Source organism: Leucoraja erinacea, unplaced genomic scaffold, assembly GCF_028641065.1.
Source record: "Leucoraja erinacea ecotype New England unplaced genomic scaffold, Leri_hhj_1 Leri_58S, whole genome shotgun sequence".
NCBI lineage: Eukaryota > Metazoa > Chordata > Chondrichthyes > Rajiformes > Rajidae > Leucoraja > Leucoraja erinaceus.
In genome coordinates this window covers 261,752-283,092 of record NW_026576498.1, presented here as the reverse complement: position 1 = coordinate 283,092, position 21,341 = coordinate 261,752, and the positions used below count along the sequence as shown (strand labels likewise).

Genomic DNA, 21,341 nt, shown 5'->3' with positions numbered 1-21,341 from the left:
TTCCCCCTCATGTTACCCCTAAACTTCAGTCCCTTAATTCTCATGTCATGTCCCCTTGTTTGAATCTTCCCTACTCTCAGTGGGAAAAGCTTTTCCACGTCAACTCTGTCTATCCCTCTCATCATTTTAAAAACCTCTATCAAGTCCCCCCTTAACCTTCTGCGCTCCAAAGAATAAAGCCCTAACGTTCAACTTATCCCGTGTTGATCTGAATACCCAAGCATACTATGCCTTCTCGACTGTTTCTTTAAGTCTACAGATTCTTGAGCCACATTACACTTTCCCCACGGAGTACGTACGCAGAGCATTTTCACTTGGGAATTTACCTGAACGAAAGACTGGTTTTAGGATCCAGGCCAGTGGATAATACGGTAACATCAAAAGCAATCTGTAAATAACGATTCTTACTTCTTCCAATGGACTACTAACACTTACTTGACCGTTGAAATTCTCACTCATATCCTAGCAATTAACAAATTTATTGTTTCAAATGACATAACGAGTGGCAATAATAGACAAGTCCAGCCTCTCTGGATAGGCAGAAGTCAGAGAACTCTCATTGTGTATCTATAAATATTATATAAAAATATAAAATTGGCACCAATTATGATTTATTTTCTTCATATATCGTGTCAACCATACTCAGTGATTCACGAGACCACTGATTAGTAAAGAATCTTTTTTTTTTTTAAACCTGTTGAGGCATCGCACATGAACTGGCATGACACAGTACTAGCTGATAAAAACCAGGGTGCTGTACAATGGTAAGCAGCAAGTGAATGGAATCCAAGCACAGAAAGGCATCAAGATAATCAAAATAAAACATTGATTACTTTTTAAAATTACTCCATGCTTCTCTTAAGAGGCTTTGGTACAAAATTAGGTGCAATGAGTCAGTTCTTCAGGTGTAGCTTCCCCCAAACACGCACAGGATCCACCTGTAAATCACCGTGCACATTGTTACACTTCCAGGGAGCGGCAGCGACACGCACTGACCACAAGACAAAGCTGCGAAGGGCGCGGACGGAGTGGGGGGATGGGGGGTGGGTGCTGCTCAAGTCCTTCGCCGCTCATCTGCCCCGTCCCGACATCTGACCAGCAAATGAGGGTTTCGGCCACAAGCCGAGACCCCCCCCCCCACCCGGCAGCGACGGCAGGCTCCGCAGAATCCACCCGCGGGAAGGAAAGAGACAAGATTCGCAAAGAATCGCTACAGTCGGTCGGGGGCCTGGGGCCGAACAGTTTCACGATATGATACTGACCAGATTGTGGTCGGGAAGACAGGGCAGCCAGCCCTGAGGGCACAGCCTCAGAATAAAAGGATGCATCTTTAGAAAGGAGAGGAAGCAGACTTTCTTTAGTCAGAGGGTGGTGAATCTGTGGAATTGATAGCCGTGGAGGACAGGTTTTGGGGTATTTTTAAAGCGGAGATTGACAGATTCTTGAATCGTGAGGGTGTCAAAAGATATGTGGAGAACTCAGAAGACAGGGGCATGAGGTTGAGGAGGAAAGATAAATCGGCCATGATTGAATGGCGGAGTGGACCTGATGGGACGAATGGTCTCATGCTGCTACTATGACTTTTGAACAAAGGTCCTGCTGTAGACCTTTGTGAGCACGAAATGCACTGAATGAATCCACCACTTTGCAATCAAAAGGTGCCAGGCTGCTTGCACCATCTCCACGGGCAAAGATAGCACAATTCTGGGTGACTTCAGGTTTTGTCAACAACTTCCCAGAACTCCGCACACTGGGATTGTTCCTGTTCTCGGTCACTAGTGGCTTGTGCACTTGCCTCTCCCCCATGGAACCTTCCTTTAATTGCTTTGCCTGTAGGACTAGTGAGCCATTTCTTATGTACAGCAACAAACCACCGTGACGGAGCCGTGCAGAAGGAGAGGCTCGGTCACGTTACAAGTGGCAGCCTGCGCAGCTTCAGTGATAAAGTGGAGACCTGGCAAGCTAAACACGAGGTTCCATTGTGGGGACGGACGGGAGCGTGCCCTCCCGGGTAGGGAGCAACAAACAATGCTTGAAATAGACAAAGGACACAAAGTGCTGGAGTAACTCAGCGGGTCAGGCAGCATCTCTAGAGCATATGGACGGGCTGTTTGAAACAAGGCGTTGGTCCAACAGGGAAACCACTGTAAATTGAGGGACAAACGTAACACTGTAAGGGGACCCGACTAAGTTGCAGACAACACATACAGATCTTGTGTAATGAGTACATGGTGGGAGTCAAGAGTCCAACCTTTGTAGCTCAGCCAGTACCTTCTCGGACGGGGGCAGCTTCAAACGGACAAATGAAGGCAAGACAGAAGGTGACCTAAATGATGTGTAAATTTTTGGTTAAATGATCCAGGGAAAAATCAACTTCACATAAGGTATATAAGCAGATAGAGCAACAAAAAGCCACATCGCTCTCGTTTCTGCAAGCGATGTTTGTTTGTCCAGTTACTCGGTGCACATCCTCTTGCTGCGGCCAGCCGCTCTCAAGGCTGTCCTTGAGGGAGGGGAGCCTTCTCCTTCCACCAGCCAGGCTCAGGCTCTCCCCCCCCCCCCCCCCCCCCCCCTCCTCGTGAAGCGGCAATGACTGTCCGTTCCTGCCGCTCCCTGGCAGGGAGCACTGCCCCATCCTGTCAATGGATAAGGTGGGTCGACCTGGTCTCCAGCCCTGTTGGCACGTATATACAGAGGGCCGGACAACTCAATTATGTCTTCATCAGCGATCTATACAGTGGTATGTACAACGGGCAGCGAATGGGGTCCGAGCCCAGCGCGTCAAGCTCCACCACCAGACTGTGGCCTGACCCAGGTAATGGGTAGCAGCGAGAGACCTGCCGCCCACTCACCGGCCACCCTGTTATTTTTGTTTCGCTAACTATACAGTTGACTATAAAATACTGATTAGGAATGCTATCATACAACGTCCTCTATCAAAGTGCTTCATGTGTTTCCCCGTCGCTCGGAGTCTGTACGATTGTCTCTCTCTCTCTCTCTCTCGGTTCACATTCCCGGCGGATGAGCCATGGAGGCAAAGGGCGAAGTGAAAGTGATGTCGGGGGCGGCTGGCAAGGCCGGGACTTCGGGCCCCGATGGAGGCACTGTCTGGGGGGGGCTGCTGTTCACACTCTCCAGGCTGCGGGAAGAACACATAAACCCGTGAGGGGAGAATCAACGTTCACAAATGATAGGAGCAGAATTAAGCCATTCGGCCCATCAAGTCTACTCTGCCACTAAATCATGGCTGATATATCTTTCTCTCTTAACATCTTCTCCCGCCTTCTCCCCATAACCCCTGACACCCGAACGACATTTTGTTCACACCGTAAGGTCTGAATGACAAATAAAGGATCTAATGGTTTATACTCTTGGTTTGGTTTATACTCTCTAGAATTTAGGAGATTGAGAGGGGATCTTATAGAAACTTCTACTGCAGTTGTACAGGGTCTTGGTGAGACCACACCTGGAGTATTGCGTACAGTTTTGGTCTCCAAATCTGAGGAAGGACATTATTGCCATAGAGGGAGAATCAACGTTCACAAATGAGTAGGAGCAAAATTAAGCCATTCGATCGAGTACCTGAGAAGGTTCACCAGAACTGATTCCTGGGATAACCCCTGACAGGACTGTCAGACTTACGGTGAATGACAAATAAAGGATCTAATGGTTTATACTCTTGGTTTGGTTTATACTCTCTAGAATTTAGGAGATTGAGAAGGGGATCTTATAGAAACTTACAAAATTCTTAAGGGGTTGGACAGGCTAGATGCAGGAAGATTGTTCCCGATGTTAGGGAAGTCCAGGATAAGGGGTCACAGCTTAAGGATAAGGGGGAAATCCTTTAAAACCGAGATGAGAAGAACTTTTTTCACACAGAGAGTGGTGAATCTCTGGAACTCTCTGCCACAGAGGGTAGTTGAGGCCACAGTTCATTGGCTATATTTAAGAGGGAGTTAGATGTGGCCCTTGTGGCTAAGGGGATCAGGGGGTATGGAGAGAAGGCAGGTACGGGATACTGAGTTGGATGATCAGCCATGATCATATTGAATGGCGGTGCAGACTCGAAGGGCCGAATGGCCTCTACTCCTGCACATAATTTCTATGTTTCTAATTCTAATTCTAATTGCTATTTTTTTTTTTAATATCGTTTTTATTTTATGTGTGAAATGTTTAAGTTTTTATGTGCGATGCTCTGGTATTCCCTGGGAAACGTCTTCTCATTTTGCACTGTACAACTGTTGCTTTGCAAGATGACAATAAAGGTCGATAATAATGATAAAGAAATAGCTATTTATAGGAAGTTCGGCATGTCCCCAACAACCCTCACCAACGTCTACAGCCGATCAGTTGAAAAGCATTTTATCGGGATGCATGGTTTGGGAACAGCTCCATTCAAGAGATCAAGAAATTGCAGAGAATTGTGGACGCAGCCCAGACCATCGCGCAAACCCAACCTCCCTTCCACTGACTGCATCTATTCCATCTACCTATCCCGCCACCCTGTGAAAGTACATTCGACGCAATGATTCCAGGCCTCTCCACACCCATTTCCCAAGGACAATAGAATAATGGGATGTGCATTAACGAAATGAGCCATGTACCTGTGCGAGAGTGATGGTCTTAGCAGGTGGGTCTCACCGTGCCCGAGTCCAGGGACACCGCTGACAAATAACTTCTTCGGAGGGGAATCCACTTCCATGTCACCTGTGCAGAAAACCAAAGGCTATTCATTGAGGGCCGGGGGAGAGGGGGGGGTGAGATGGGGCCAGAAAGGGGGGTGGGGGGGGAAGGAGAGAGATGGGGCCAGAGAGAGGGGGGGGGGGGGTGAGATGGGGCCAGAAAGGGGGGTGGGGGGGGGGGGGAAGGAGAGACATGGGGCCTGGGGAGATGGGGCCAGGGGAGGGGAGATGAGATGGGGCCAGAAAGGAGGGATGGGGGAAGGAGAGAGATGGGGGCAGGGGGAGATGAGATGAGGCCGGAAAAGGGAGTGGGGGGATGGGGGGCAGGTAGGGGGGGGGGGGGGGGGTGAGATGGGGCCAGAAAGGGGGGGGGGGGGAAGGAGCCAGAGGGGAGAGGGGGGCCGGGGAGATGGGGCCAGGGAGAGGGCGGGAGGGGGCGGGGGGGGTGGAGAAAACGGGATCAGAGAGGAGGGGGGAGGGGAAGAGACTGGGTCGGAGAGTGGGGGGGAGACAGGACCAGGCAAAGAGGGAGAGATACGGGGCAATGGGGTAGGGAGGGAGGACATTTTCAGTGCTCTCATACACAAGTCTCAAATAGTTCACGTGGCCAGGTGATTATAGTCTTTAGTGCAAGAGATGAAGCAAGAGGGGGGGGGGGGGGGGAGGGATGAATGGGGTTGGAATTTAAGGAAAGCCAGTTGAAGGTGCATTTTGAGAGTCTTACCTTTCCTCTTCAATGGTCCCAAGGCACTGGGTCGTATAGCAACACTCGGACTGACACATCTCCTGCTGTAAGAAACACAGAATGAAAACTTGAAGAAGCATCTCTTCAATGGCCACACAAGCAGGTTTATAGACTGGAGACACAAGGAACTGCAGGTGCTGGAACCTGGAGCAAAAGACAAAGAGCTGGAGTAACAGCGGACCAGGCAGCAGCCGTGGAGGGAATAGACAGACGACGATTTGGGTCGGGACCCTTTCTTCACGTTGTATTATAGACTGCCCACTGTGCACCTCTGAATCTACTGCTGTATCATCTACCCCTAGGGCACCACAGTGCCAGAGAGCTGGGTTAGATCCCGACTACAGGTGCTGTCCGTACGGAGTTTGCATTCTCCCTGTGACCAGGTGGGTTTTCTCCAGGTGCTCAGGTTTTCCCACATTCCAAACACGTGCAGGTATGTAGGTTAATTCACTTCGGTAAAATTGTCCTCAGTGTGCAGGATAGAAGTAGTGTGTAGGGTCGCCATGGTCTCAGGGGGCCGAAGGGCCTGTTTCCATGCTGTATCTCTACACTAATCTAGATTATGCTCCTACAGTAATGGCCCATCTCCATAAAGAGTGGAGTACATTAGGAGCAATAATAATAATAATAATTTTATTTATAGAGCACTTTAAAAACAAACATAGCTGCAACAAAGTGCTGTACGTCACTAATCATTGACAAAAAAGTTAATACACACCAAAAATAACAATCAAAAGAAATAGTAGGAAAAGACATGTAAAATAAAGAAACATCAAAAACACCACAAACAGAAGCAAAGCCTCAGGCATGGTCAAAAGCCAGGGAGTACAAATGCGTTTTAACACTGGATTCGAAGAAAAGGAGTATATGTTTGACGTAACATCTTAAAGAAACATAGAAACATAGAAATTAGGTGCAGGAGTAGGGCATTCGGCCCTTCGAGCCTGCACCGCCATTCAATATGATCATGGCTGATCATCCAACTCAGTATCCCGTACCTGCCTTCTCTCCATACCCCCTGATCCCCTTAGCCACAAGGGCCACATCTAACTCCCTCTTAAATATAGCCACTTATGTTTTAAGTAAGACCCAATCTGCGTATTCACTCCTTGTAAGAAACCCCTCATCACAATAATCAATCTGCTAAAACTACACATATTGCAAAGTGGGATTCAGCAACAAATAAAAAATCAGGAATTCTCTGAGTTAGGCGAGGACCATTTAACGCAGAAACACAAATTGAGATACTGATCCAACGGCAACCTAATCCAGCACGAGCAACCACAGATGCTGGTTTACAAAAAATGACACAAGTGTTATTTCACTTGAAGTCTTGAAGTAAACCAAGAAAGATTTTAAAGTGCTGGAGTAACTCAGTGGTTTAGGCAGCATTTCTGGAGAACATGGATTGGTGACGAATCGAGTCGGGACTCATCTTCAGACTTATTTTGGCTTTGGACTCTTCTTCAGACACTGGTTCACCCTTCGAGGGGGGGCAGTGCAGGGGGGGGGGGGGGGGGGGGGGGGGGGAGATGTGTACTTTTACAAGATGATGGGAATATAGTTCTAATGCTGAGACTGTCAGAGATGCCCTGGTTGTACAATGCACCCATTTTAAGTGTCATGGAGTCTAGAACAAGACATCACTGAACTGCTTTGGTGAAAGAAAATATTTAATGAGGTTTGTTTTTACTGCATGGAACATTTCAAAATGTCCCACTGTTCACTGACAATATTTTCACAGCTGGGGCGAATTTAACATATGACGGTATTGCCCAAAATTAAAACGATACACTGCATGAAGCAACATTAAAAGTGCCTTTGTCTACGAGACTGAACGAGGTTTCATTGCCACCCAGAACGGTAGGGTCACTGGTTCACTCAGCAAGATGCAGAACTATCATGAGCTACATCCCAGCCTCAGGAGAGAAACACCAAAAATAAAAAAATAAACTGGAGACTTTCATGAGGAAAATAGCTCCAGGGTGTCTTTTTGCCATTTAGTTAATTAGATTAGAGAGAGATAATTAACAGAAAAATGCATAACACATCATGCGGGTTAAACGGATTAAGAGAAATGTTACACATGCACTCACTCACGCACGCATGTAAGCAGGAACAGAGAGGCATAAATGCGCGCGCACAAACACAGTCAAACTGGGACATAAATGCCTGCACACGTACACACAGCAAACATGTACACCATGCATACAAGCATTGATAAGTATGCATAAACACATACAGGCATGCAACGCACAAGAGGAACACATCGGCATATACATGCACACACAAGCAGGACCCATGGCCATAAATGCATGCACATGTACACGCGCAAACATGCACAGGCGCAAACAAACAGGGCGCGCAGGCATAAGTATGCATATACCGCACAGTCAAAAGCAGGGGCACGTGGACATAAACACACACTCACACACACACACGTGAGCATAAACGTGTAAACTCACCCCCTACACAAGCATACATACACACAAGCGGGCATAAACGTGTACACACAAGCCCATACATATACACATACACACAGGCAAAATGGGCATCAGCAGCGGTCAAGCATGGGTTTCAGCAGTCATTACATTTTTCTCACCTTCCAAACCGTCGAGTGGGACTGGGAGAGGAATTTGGCGTAACACCACCTTTAGGTATGAGGATTGGCTGGGATGAGGAGAAGTACTGCTGAAAAATACGGGAAGACATGGAGATTTATTAGACCACCTGCATGCAGCGTGTCGCCAAACCTCTCCTTCCTGCGATCTCCACCCATTGGCAGGTGGGAGACAAAAATGCTGGAGAAACTCAGCGGGCGAGGCAGCATCTATGGAGCGAAGGACATGGGCGAGCGACGTTTCGGGTCGAGACCCTTCTTCCACCCATTGGCAGATCGGCAAGGTAAACCTGGCACGTTCTTGCCCGGAGGATCCCGGGACATCCTGTTAGATGTACAACCATACTGTTATTAGAACACCCAAAATATGAACTGAAACGTCTCTGCTCCTCCCCTCATCCCCCAAGCACCCTCTGCCATTCTTTGCATGGTAGGTACACAAAATTGCTGGAGAAACGCAGCGGGTGCAGCAGCATCTATGGAGCGAAGGAAATAGGCAACGTTTCGGCCCGAAACGTTGCCTATTTCCTTCGCTCCATAGATGCTGCTGCACCCGCTGAGTTTCTCCAGCAATTTTGTGTACCTTCGATTTTCCAGCATCTGCAGTTCTTTCTTGAATTCTTTGCATGGTGGTTGGCGTTGGGGTGTGAAGAGGAGGCAGGGGTGATCAGACCCAGGGGGTAATCTTGAGCAGTTGGTTGAACAGTTAACACAAATGTGCAGTTTAGTCAGATCTTTGTAACTGCAGATGCTAGTTAGTTTTTTTTTTTGTTTTTTTAAGTACTGGAGTAACTCAGCGGGTTAGGCAACTTCTCTCAGCTGTGGGCAGTACAGCGGTAGAGTTTCTGCCTTACAGTGACAGGGACCTGGGTTTGATCCTGACTATGGGTGCTGTCTGTACAGAGTTTGTACGTTGTCCATGTGACAGCTGTGGGTTGTCTCCGGGTGTTCCAGTTTCCTCCCACACTCCAAAGAGCTACAGGTTTCTTCCCCACAGCCATCAGGCTACTAAACACAATGGATAAGCTATGAGGTCTTCCAGGACAAGGGGTCACAGCTTAAGGATCCAGGACAAGGGGTCACAGCTTAAGGATAAAGGGGAAATCCTTTAAAACTGAGATGAGAAGAACTTTTTTCACGCAGAGAGTGGTGAATCTCTGGAACTCTCTGCCACAGAGGGTAGTTGAGGCCAGTTCATTGGCTATATTTAAGAGGGAGTTAGATGTGGCCCTTGTGGCTAAGGGGATCAGGGGGTATGGAGAGAAGGCAGGTACGGGATACTGAGTTGGATGATCAGCCATGATCATATTGAATGGCGGTGCAGGCTCGAAGGGCCGAATGGCCTACTCCTGCACCTAAGTTCTATGTTTCTATGTTTCAGTTTCCTCCCACACTCCAAAGAGGTACAGGTTTCTTCTCCACAGCCATCAGGCTATTAAACACAATGGATAAGCTACGAGGTCTGAACTGCAAAAGACTATATTATTATTTGTTATTTGCACCATATTTATTATTTATAGAACTATTTATTTCCCCCCCCCTTCGTTATGTACTATGTTTACATATTCACATATTCTGCGTGCTGCAGCAAGTAAGAATTAAAATGTGGATTATGGAAATGTCGGAGAGAAAGAATCAGACTTGTCTTAATAGACAAACAAGAACTTTTTGTGAGAATATGGTCTCCATTCATTGACTATTTGAAGGGGTAGATCGGATCAGCACGAGAACCTAACTGAACTCGGGATTCGATGAAAAGTTATACTTTATAATCTAGAAACCCATCTCCAATGTTGTATTATTAGTAAATCATTCCATTCTTTTTTTATCTTGACATTTGTGGTGTTTTTTTTTCTTTCTTTCTTACTCCCTATCTATAAAAACAAACTAGAAGCAGAATCAATCCACAATTGATAATATTAATAATGTACGACTGATATACATGAAATGTTTTTACCATTATATGTGTTTGCTTCTAATAAAAATATCATAAAATAAAAATAATTTAATTGTTCCGTCCAGGACATATGACAATAAAACACTCTTGACTCTTGAATTGTCCCTAGTGTGTGTAGGACAGTGTTAGCGTGCGGGGATCATTGTGAGTGTGGACTCTGTTGGCCGAAATGCCTTTATCTTTAAACTAAACTAAATCTTTTTACTAAATCTGTATCTTTAAACTAAACTAAATCTCTGGACTCACAAATAGTTTCAGCCCCGATCTGAAACGTCACCTATCCGTGTTCTCCAGAGATGCTGCCTGACCCGCTGAGTTACTCCAGCACTCTGTGAAACGTCACCTATCCGTGTTCTCCACAGATGCTGCCTGACCCGCTGAGTTATGGTGCAGCAGCATCTATGGAGCTAGGGAAATAGGCAACTTTTCGGGCCGAAATCCTTCTGGAAATAGGCAACGTTTCGGGCCGAAACCCTTACGGGTTTCGCCACGAAACGTTGCCTATTTCCTTAGCTCCATAGATGCTGCCTGACCCGCTGAGTTACTCCAGCACTCTGTGAAACGTCACCTATCCATGTTCTCCAGAGATGCTGCCTGACCCACTGAGTTACTCCAGCATTCTGTGAAACGTCACCTCTCCGTGTTCTCCACAGATGCTGCCTGACCCGCTGAGTTACTCCAGCACTCTGTGAAACGTCACCTATCCGTGTTCTCCACAGATGCTGCCTGACCCGCTGAGTTACTCCAGCACTCTGTGAGCTTTTCCTTGTAACTTATTTCTCGGCAGTGGTGGGCTAAGCAATGAGGAATTGGGGAAAGTACTTGAAGTGGCAGGTGGGAAGCTGCCTCTGACCACCAGAGGGCAGACCATATCTCAGGACAATGCCCTGTCCCACAGGAGCCTGGCTGAACAATGAGCGGCTGATAGTGTAGAATAATTAACTATACGCACACACACACACACATCAACCAGAGAATTAGTTTCAACACCCTGCAGTAGACACTCCATTTATACGTCATGCTGCCTCGGCAAGGCAGCAGCATGATCAAGGACGAGTCATACCCTGGCCACCCTCTTTTCCCCTCTCCCATGGGCAAAAAGGTTTACAAGTGTGAAAACGCACACCTCCAGATTCAGGGACAGTTTCTTCCCAGGTGTTATCAGGCAACTGAACCAACCTACCACAAGTGCAGTGCAGAACTACTATCTACCTCCTTGGCGACCCTCGGGTTATCCTTGATCGGACTTTGCTGGCTTTACCTTGCACTAAATGTTATTCCCTGGTAGACAAAAATGCTGGAGAAACTCAGCGGGTGAGGCAGCATCTATGGAGCGAAGGAAATAGGCGACGTTTCGAGTCGAGACCCTTCTTCAGACTGACCCGAAACGTCGCCTATTTCCTTCGTCTGAAGAAGGATCTCGACCCGAAACGTCGCCTATTTCCTTCGCTCCATAGATGCTGCCGCACCCGCTGAGTTTCTCCAGCATTTTTGTCTACCTTCGATTTTCCAGCATCTGCACAGTTCCATCTTAAACAAATGTTATTCCCTGATCATATATCTACACTGTAAATGGCTCGACTGTAATCATGTATTGTCTTTCTACTGGCTGGTTAGCACGCAACAAAAGCTTTTCACTGTACCTCGGTACACGTGACAATAAACTAAACCGGCTGGCTGACTTAAATTAATTGATCTTTTCGGCTCACCACGATTCACGTGTAAAACAGAAATGATACATCAGGCATCTTATGCAGATAGACACAAATGCTGGAGTAGCTCAGCGGGTCAGGCAACATCTCTGGAGAACATGGAAAGGTGACGTTTCGGGTCGGAGCCCATCTTTAGTCCCCTCTCCCTGTGTTCCAGAGATGCTGCCTGACCTGCTGAGTTACTCCAGCAATGATAGACCCACAATGTTGGAGCAACTCAGCGGGACAGGCAGCATCTCTGGAGAAAAGGAATAGGTAACGGGTCGGAACGGTCGAGTCCAAGGAAGGGTACCGACTCTAAACGTCGCCTATTCCTTTTCGCCAGAGATGCTGCCTGTCCCGCGCTGAGTTACTCCACCATTTTGTCTATCTTCAGTATGACATAAAGATACCGACAGATTTCCATACCTTGCCGATCCGTGTTGGGGAAGGGGCGAGGGGGAAGATATCGTCGCTCTGCAGGCTCAATACCCGGTCTTCCTGCTCAGCCGTCACCATCTGATCACACTGCACAAAGAAGGAGAGGTGCCCGGTAAGCAGTACAAACCCACTCGATGCACTCACACAAAAACAACCACGGCTGATTCATCTGAGACACCTAGTGCCTAGTGAGGGGTGATCTTATAGAGGTGTATAAAATCATGAGTGGAATAAATCGGGTAGATGCACAGAATCTCTTGTCCACAGTTGGGGAATCGAGGACCAGAGGACATAGGTTTAAAGATTTAATAAGCATCTGAGGGGTAATTTTTTCCACAGATGTATGGAACAAGCTGCCAGATCAGATCAGATTCAATTTAATTTAATTGTCATTGTCAGTGTACAGTACAGAGACAACGAAATGCCAGAAGAAGTCTGTGGAATTCTCTGCCTCAGAGGACGGTGGAGGCCGGTTCTCTGGATGCTTTCAAGAGAGAGCTAGATAGGGCTGTTAAAAATAGCGGAGTCAGGGGATTATGGGGAGAAGGCAGGAACGGGGTACTGATTGGGGATGATCAGCCATGATCACATTGAATGGCGGTGCTGGCTCGAAGGGACAAATGGCATACTCCTGCACCTATTGTCTATTGTCTATTAAGAGGTAGCTGAGGCAGGGTCTATCCCAACGTTTAAGACACAGTTAGACAGGTACATGGATAGGACCAGTTTGGAGGGATGTGGACAAAACACTGGCAGGTGGGACTAGTGTAGCTGGGACATGTTGGCCGGCGTGGGCAAGTTGGGCCGAAGGGCCTGTTTTCACACTGTATCACTCTGTGACTATCTACCCATCATTACTTTGAATAACTATGTGCACGGGAATGATCCACAGATTAAATAAGAATTCAGGGCAGACAGGAAGACCCAAGAAGCGGGGACACAAGGAACTGCAGCTCTCGAAATCTTGAGCAAAACACAAAGTGCTGGAGGACTCAGCAAGTCAAGTAGTATCTGTGGAGGGAATGGACAATGTTTTGTCTTCAGACTCAGTCTATCCATTCCCTCCACAGACGCTGTCTGACCCAGAGTTAGAAACATAGAAATTAGGTGCAGGAGTAGGCCATTCGGCCCTTCGAGCCTGCACCGCCATTCAATATGATCATGGCTGATCATCCAACTCAGTATCCCGTACCTGCCTTCTCTCCATACCCCCTGATCCCCTTAGCCAGAAGGGCCACATCTAACTCCCTCTTAAATATAGCTCCTCCAGCACTTTGTTTTGCTTGATTCCAGCATCTGCAGTTGCTTGTGTCTCCAGTATTTATGGATTCAGTCAGCTCTCCTCAAAATGTACCAAAGATTAAAATTCTTAAGGAATTTGATGGGTTAGAAGCAGGGAAATGTTTCACCGGCTGAGGAGTCTAAAATACGGTGTCAGGATAAATGTTAGGTCATTAGGTTAATTGGTCTCTGTAAATTACTCCCTAGTGTGTAGGGAGTAGGCGTGAAAGTGCGATAACATAGAACTAGTGTAAACCAGTAATCTATTGTCAAGTCAAGTCAAGTCAAGTTTATTTGTCACAGACACATACAAGATGTGCAGTGAAATGAAAGTGGCAATGCTCGCGGACTTTTGTGCAAAAGACAAACAACAAAACAACCAAACAAATTATAAACACAGGGGTCAGGGTGGACATGGATGGCTGAAGGGCCTGTTTCCATGCTGCATCACCAAGCTAAACAAAAACATGGTTGTATTTTTTTTATTGGATGGCCCCTTGCCCTTTAAAAACTTGTAATCAAAATGAAGCTTCCAAAATTAAAGGAGGTCTGATTTACACAGCATTTCCACCCATCTGATTAGTTTAGTTTAAGGGATACAGCGTGAAAACAGGCCCTTCGGCCCGTCGAGTCCGTGCTGACCAACGATCACACATACACGGGTTCTATCCCACACATTGGGGTGGCATAGTGTCGCAGTGGTAGAGTTGCTGCCTCACAGTGCTGGGGACCCGGGTTCGATGCTAACTTCGGGCGCTTGCCTGAACGGAGTTTGTACGTTCACCCTGCGGGTTTTGTCCCGAGACCTTCGGTTTCCTCCCACACTCCAAAGGCGTACAGGTTTGTAGGTTAGTTGGTTTGGTATAATTGTAAATTGTCCCTAGTGTGTGTAAGATAGTGCAAGAGTGTGGGGATCGCTGGTCGGCATGGACTCAGTGGGCCTGTTGCCGCGCTGTATCTCTAAACTAAACTAAGTTCATCTGCATTAAGTATCTGAGGTCACAAAGGTGCAAAAGTCAAAAGTAAAATCTTGCACACGGATTTACTAGTTAGCGGTTGAGAGGTTATTTAGCCTGGCCAAGTACTCACCAGTGTAAAGCCATCCTCCCACGAGCAGCTCATCTGCATGGCTGCGTGTATCCCTCTTCAGAGAGGAAAAAATAGAGGACACAGATTAGTCAGCGGAACAGTACTCGCATCTTCCTCCTCCTCAGCCGACTTACTGCAAGAAACATAGGGTCCGTTTCAGCCGGAGTAACGTTGGGCGTAGGAAAACCCTGATCCATTTTTTTGTTTCCTGCCCACAGGTTTAACACGGCAGGAATGGAGGAAACTCTGCAGAAATGGTGTGGTCTCGAGCTGCAGAGGAGTGCTTCTTATGGCAGCGGTGATCTCTTGCGAGCAGGATATGGAAGATAGCCTTTTATTGTCATTCAGACCGAAGTCTGAACGAAATTGCAGCAGCTGCAGATGTGGAAGAAGAGCGGTGTGGAAGACCATGGCTGGACTGACGTGGTGCTCACAGGTACTTTGCAAAGGGAAATTGGAACCCAAATTACTGGAAAGATACAGCGTCTGTGGAGATTCAGTGTCCACCACCACCTGTGGTAGTGCTATCAATCTCTCTGTATAAAATAAAACATTGTCCCTCTCAACTTAAACCTAAGTCCACTAGTCTTTTTCCTATCTACCCTGGGGGGGAAAAAGGTTCCGACAATCTTTGGGCGGCACAGCGGTAGAGATGCTGCCTTACAGCACCAGAGACCAGGGGTCAATCCTAACCACAGGTGCTGTCTGTGCGGAGTTTGCACGTTCTCCCCGTGACCGCGTGGGTTTACTCGGGTGCTCCGATTTCCTCCCACACTCCAAAGACTTGCACGTTTGTAGGTTGATTGACTTCTGTAAAGCTGTCCCCTGCGTGTGGGATAGATCTAGTGTGTGTGGGGGAGGTTATCGTTGGTCAGCGCAGACTCAGTGGGCAAGTTTCCACGCTGATCCTCCAAACTAAACATCCAAAAAACAGTCCCCCCCCTCCCCCACTGTCAGTGGCACATCAGCAAGTCGCTCTGTTTCGTCCACCATGGCCACACAGCAACAGCAGCACTTCTACAACCTTGGCTCTTTCTCACAATGTGTCTAACAGCTGGAGCCCCTCCAACTCCAGGCTGACTGGAGGACACGACGTGCTGCCGTGCAAGTTGCCTTTTAAGTGCTGCAGCGTGGGAGCGGAAGAGCCGCGACTGATAGGAAGGCAGTGCTTTGGATCAGGTCCGGGTGGAACATCCGAAGGGCTACTCCCCCACCAGCAGCACGGCTGAGGAAGAATCCGACTGATGCAAAAAAAATAATAAACCTCAGCCCCTCCGCTCCCACCATCACCACCACCACCACACGTTCACCTTTACACACAACTGCCTATCTCTTAAAGTTTCAGATAATAGCAACAAGAGCATTTTTGCTCATGCTTCAGCCAGAATTGAAGTTCCAAAGCACAAAATCCAAGGCCAAAACCAGCGTGCATCAACAAGGAAGAGATACAACGTCAGGGAGGGGGCACATCTGAAGTGGTCGCAATGTCAGCCCAGCAGTGCTGATGGCGGGCTACAATAGCAAGAGGTACCAGCCTTCAGATTGGACCACAAACTGAGCTCCCACCTAATATAGGCTTAAGAGATACAGCGCGGAAACAGGTCCTTCGGCCCGCCTTTAGGAGGTTGAGGGGTGATCTTATGGAGGTGTATAAAACCACGAGGGGAATTAATAGGGTGAATGCACAGTCCTTATCCAGAATCAAGAAACATAGGTGTAAGGCGAGAGGGAAAAGATTTAACAGGAACCTGTGGGGCAAGTTTTCCACACAGAGGCCAGTGGGTAAATGGAATGAGCTGCCTGAGGAAGTAGATGAAACAGGTGCTAAAACATTTAAAAGACATTTGGACTGGTACATTGATAAGAAAGGTTTACGAGCCAAATGCGGGTAGGTGGGACTAGCTTAGATGGTCAGCATTGGGTCGAAGGACCTGTTTCCATGCTGTTTAACTCTATTCATTCATTCAGGTCAATGGATAGTGAGCAGGGCAAGTCAGAGCTCATTTTAAGAGCCAGCACAAGCAAGATGGGTTGAATGGTCCTCTGAGTTGCACCTTGTCCTCAGGAACGGGCAGATAAAAACCGGGAAGGTTTGGGAGTGGCCACAAACTGCGTCCACTTGGGACGAACAAACCGGACAGAGTTGCCAGACTCACCTCTCGTGCGCAGTTTCACGGTTCATCACGTCCATGCTCTCCTCCTGAAACGCAAAATAAAACAGGCAATTTCCTTTCATGTGGGTGGAGGGAGTCACATAAGCTCAGAAGGAAACAAAATGGTTTCTATTGAACTTAACATCATCACAAAGCACAAGGTAGGCCTTACCTGCCGAATCTGGTCAATCCGACTGTTCAGGGTTCGGAATGGTGACAGTGGGAAAGACTAGAAGGAAAGAACAAACACAGAGCAGTCATTCAGCTTGCTCACTGTATTATTAAATAGGAGCTGACCTGAATAGTTACAGTTTACATCAGTGGTTACCCACAGGGGGGCAATTTGATTTTTAAGGGGGGCAATTGAAGAAATGTTATTCTGCAAATCGTTAGAGACCACCACTACCGCCACTGATATATATAATAAACTAAAACACTACTTAGATGTCAATAATATACCAATGGAAAACAACATCTTGTGCTCCTGTTATGATGGGCAAGAAAAATGGCTGCTTAAAATTGATGAAAGATGAGAATCCGGAAATGCTTCTTGTGCACTGTGTTATTCATAGAGAGAACTTAAGTGTTGAAAAATATTTCTCCTGTACTTAATGAGGTAGTGAAACTAAAATCTATCAATGCTATCAAAATTATATATCACCACATGGGGGGGGGGGGATCAGGATTTTAGAGGTGATTAGGTGGGGCATGGCCAAAAAAAAGGTTGGGACCACTGGTTTACATAAACTGTGGAGCCACTGTTCTGCTGGAAGTCGTGAACTAAACAGCTACGGTTGACATAAAGGCGGTCTCCCATCCAAGTACTAACCAGGCCCGAGCCTGCTTAGCTTCCAAGATCAGAGGAGATCAAGCGTTTTCAGGCTAGTATTGCCGGAGTAAGGAGGGGGACATCGATTCCAGGTGAACTAACCCTGCAGGTACTGTGCACAGCCACACCTGGGACCCCGAGTCCTCATGGCCCAATGGCTAATAAAGACAGAGTCTTAGAGTAACTCAGCGGGTCTGGCAGCATCTCTGGAAAACATGGATAGGTGACATTTCAGCTCGGGACCTTTGTTCAGTCATGAGTTGGATGATCAGCCACGATCATATTGAATGGCGGTGCAGGCTCGAAGGGCCAAATGGCCTACTCCTGCACCTATTTTGTATGTTTCTATGTTAGTTAATGGCAAGACCCTGGACAACATGGGTAGGTGAGATTTGGGGACAGGACACTTCTTCAGACTGATTGTAGGGTCCCAGCCTGAAATGTCGTCGATTCATTCCCTCCACAGATGCTGCCTGACCCACCGAGTAACTCCAACACTGCCCCAAGATTCCAGCCACAGGAGGTACTTGTGTCACCAACTTAAAAATAATGCTGCCTGCATTTCCATGAGCGGAAAGATGAGTTGGGAGCTTAGTGAGGCCTTATAGTATTTGCAGGCAATAAAAACGACGACAACGTTCCAACTCGTATTACAGAAGAGCTTTAAAGCATTATCTCAGCTGGCGAAACACGAGAAACTAAAAATGTGGGCTCAAATGCGCCCCCTTAACTTTGCTATCCCTGTGGCCTCTGTCGACCTACCATACTCCCAAAAACTACAATCTTCCAACTTAAGCCTCGAACCGACTACCTTAACTTGCATCCCCCACCACCCCTTCCCCATCCCCATCCGCCTGGTGTATATTCAGCCATTTATCATGGTCCCCAAGTACTGAGATTTAATAGGTAGACAAAAGTGCTGGGGAAACTCAGCGGGTGCAGCAGCATCTATGGAGCGAAGGAAATAGGCAACGTTTCGGGCCGAAACCCTGAAGGAAATAGGCAACGTTTCAGGACGAAACCCTTCCGGGTTTCGTCCCGAAACGTTGCCTATTTCCTTCGCTCCATAGATGCTGCTGCACCCGCTGAGTTTCTCCAGCACTTTTGTCTACCTTCGATTTTCCAGCATCTGCAGTTCCTTCTTTAATACATCTTTGTCCGTCCGTTTCTCAAATCTTGAAACCCGAGCCCAGTTTAGTTTATTGCCACGGGTACCGAGGTACAGTGAAAAGCTTATGTCGCGTGCTATCCAGTCAGCGGAAAGACAATACATGATTACAATCGAGCCGTTTACAGTGCACAGATACATGATAAGGGGATAACAGTTAGTGCAAAGTAAAGTCAGCAAAGTCCAATCAAGGATAGTCCGAGGGTCACCAATGAGGAAGATAGTAGTTCAGCACTGCTCAACTTTTAGTTAGTTATCTGCCCGAACATATCCTCCTTTGGATTGAAAGATATAACATGGAAATCACAGGGAGGAGGTGCAAACTCCACACAAGCAGCACCCGAGGTCAGGATCACACCAAGGTCCCTGGTGCAGCATCTCGACCCGCTGCCCACCTTTGGATTGGTGCAAATTTCTGTATAATTATGGACACGCCCAGAGAATTGTCCCCCCCCCCTCTGCCCCCCCCCCGAGGTTTTGACTCAAGCCTGATAAACAACATGGGAGTGGACGGGAGGGGACAGTGAAGGATGGCGAGGAAGAACAGCGAGGTAATACTCACCGAGCTCGGGCAGCCGAGATTTACCGAGGCACTGCTCCTCCGACATCGGAGGGAGGTTGGCTGAAACACTGGCGAAGAATCACTGCACAGAAAAACAAACAAGAAACTTAGAGCCTTCCGATTGCATGATTTACATCATTTTCTGAATCACAAATAGCTACAAACACACCCCGATTAACACAACAGGTGACTTACAGAATCAATTCCGCACTCAGTCCCTAGTGCAGTCAAGGCGGTTTATAATTCCCACAACACTGTACGATCGCTCAGGTTTACATCGGAAACAGGCCGCAATGGCGGTGGTGCTTACCCAGAAGGCCGCGCGCAGCAGAAAGTGCCCCGGATCCAGCTGGTCCCCACTGAGACAGTTAATACTCTCAGCGAGTTATTTCGGGCTGGGGATAGGGATAGGGATTCCAACTTACGTAAAATCTGGCTTACGGAAGGGTTCATAGAAACATAGACATAGAAACATAGAAATTAGGTGCAGGAGTAGGCCATTCGGCCCTTCGAGCCTGCACCGCCATTCAATATGATCATGGCTGATCATCCAACTCAGTATCCCGTACCTGCCTTCTCTCCATACCCCCTGATCCACTTAGCCACAAGGGCCACATCTAACTCCCTCTTAAATATAGCCAATGAACTGGCCTCAACTACCCTCTGTGGCAGAGAGTTCCAGAGATTCACCACTCTCTGTGTGAAAAAAGTTCTTCTCATCTCGGTTTTAAAGGATTTCCCCCTTATCCTTAAGCTGTGACCCCTTGTCCTGGACTTCCCCAACATCGGGAACAATCTTCCTGCATCTAGCCTGTCCAACCCCTTAAGAATTTTGTAAGTTTCTATAAGATCCCCTCTCAATCTTCTAAATTCTAGAGAGTCATGGAACGTATCCCTTACCCAAGTGGGGGAGTGCGCAAATATGCTCTTCAAAACAAAGTACAATGACTTTTTGCCAGTCACCCAACTTTAATAAACCCCTTGGAGACACAAGAGACTGCAGATGCTGGAATCAAAGGCTAAAAAAAAAAAACAAGTGCTGGAGGAACTTGGTGAGTCAGACAGCGTCCGTGGAGAAAAATGGACAGATGGGCGAGAATTCTCAGTCTGAAAAAGGGTCCCAACCCAATATGTTGTCTGTCAGTGCCCCTCCACAGATGATGACTGACCAGCAGAGTTCCTCAGCACGGTGATTTTTCCTTTCACACATTGATGGTGCAGTCTGCTGCCTTGAACTTACACAGTATTCAACACTACATTTATGTACCGGAAAGGTTTGTTATGAATGAATGATTGAATGGATGAATGAATGAATGATTGAATGAATGAATGAATGAATGAATGAATGTATGAATGAATGAATGAATGAATGATGGAATGAATGAATGAATGAATACGTTTATTGGCCAAGTATTCACATACAAGGAATTTGCCTTGGTGCTCCGCCCGCAAGCGACAACATGACATAGTGACAGTTAGGAATGACACATAAAACATTAAACATTAATAATAAAACATTATTGATTAAACATGTGAATACCAGAGCAAAAGAAGGCTACAGATTTTTGATTATTGAGTAGAGCTACTACTCGTGAAACATGCTGTTTTTATGTCTGGCAGTGACGGCTTTTGACAGTCCGGAGTCGCCTTCCAGAGGGAAGTGATTCAAAGAGTTTGCAAGTCACACAAAAGCTAGATTAAAGCCACAAAGTTCACCAACTTTTTTCCCTCCTTCAGAAATACTGGTAGATTTCTATCCTTATCAGATTTCTAAATGCATTTCGTTGTCTCTGTACTGTACACTGACAATGACAATTAAAATTGAATCTGAATCTAAATACTGTTACCACTGTCAACGACACACAATATTGGCAAGTTACAATCTTCAGGAGTTCCCTCTCTCAATGGACACTGAAACCACCCTCTTGCTTGGAAAACGGGTTCCGTATTGGTCCACACCCTCATCTCACTGTTGAGTCCCAGCCGAGCCTGGAACTGTGTCATGAGAGATGGCTCCATCATTCAAGATCACAAGTTCATCCTAACTTGGGCAGCACAGTGGTAGAATTGCTGCCTCACAGCGCCAGAGACCTGGGTTTGATCCCGACTAAGGGGGGCTGTCT

The 21,341-nt window shown here is 47.1% G+C and overlaps 1 protein-coding gene across 4 annotated transcripts in view; it reads right to left on the bottom strand.

The window, feature by feature from the left end:
• Positions 1 to 460: 460 nt before the first annotated feature.
• Positions 461 to 21,341, bottom strand: part of LOC129694261 (P2R1A-PPP2R2A-interacting phosphatase regulator 1-like) — a 31,889-nt gene continuing 11,008 nt past the window's right edge. The window contains exons 2-10 of one of the 4 annotated variants that reach the window (XM_055630976.1): positions 19,219 to 19,300; positions 16,832 to 16,888; positions 16,663 to 16,706; positions 14,507 to 14,561; positions 12,125 to 12,223; positions 8,030 to 8,118; positions 5,407 to 5,471; positions 4,605 to 4,707; positions 461 to 3,139 (exon numbers count right to left, since the gene is read on the bottom strand). In XM_055630976.1, the coding sequence (XP_055486951.1) occupies positions 3,007 to 3,139; positions 4,605 to 4,707; positions 5,407 to 5,471; positions 8,030 to 8,118; positions 12,125 to 12,223; positions 14,507 to 14,561; positions 16,663 to 16,706; positions 16,832 to 16,888; positions 19,219 to 19,300 (727 nt within the window). In that variant the 3' untranslated portion in view covers positions 461 to 3,006. The remainder of the gene's footprint in view (positions 3,140 to 4,604; positions 4,708 to 5,406; positions 5,472 to 8,029; positions 8,119 to 12,124; positions 12,224 to 14,506; positions 14,562 to 16,662; positions 16,707 to 16,831; positions 16,889 to 19,218; positions 19,301 to 21,341) is intronic. The other 3 variants (XM_055630978.1, XM_055630977.1, XM_055630979.1) reach the window with 3 other exon arrangements.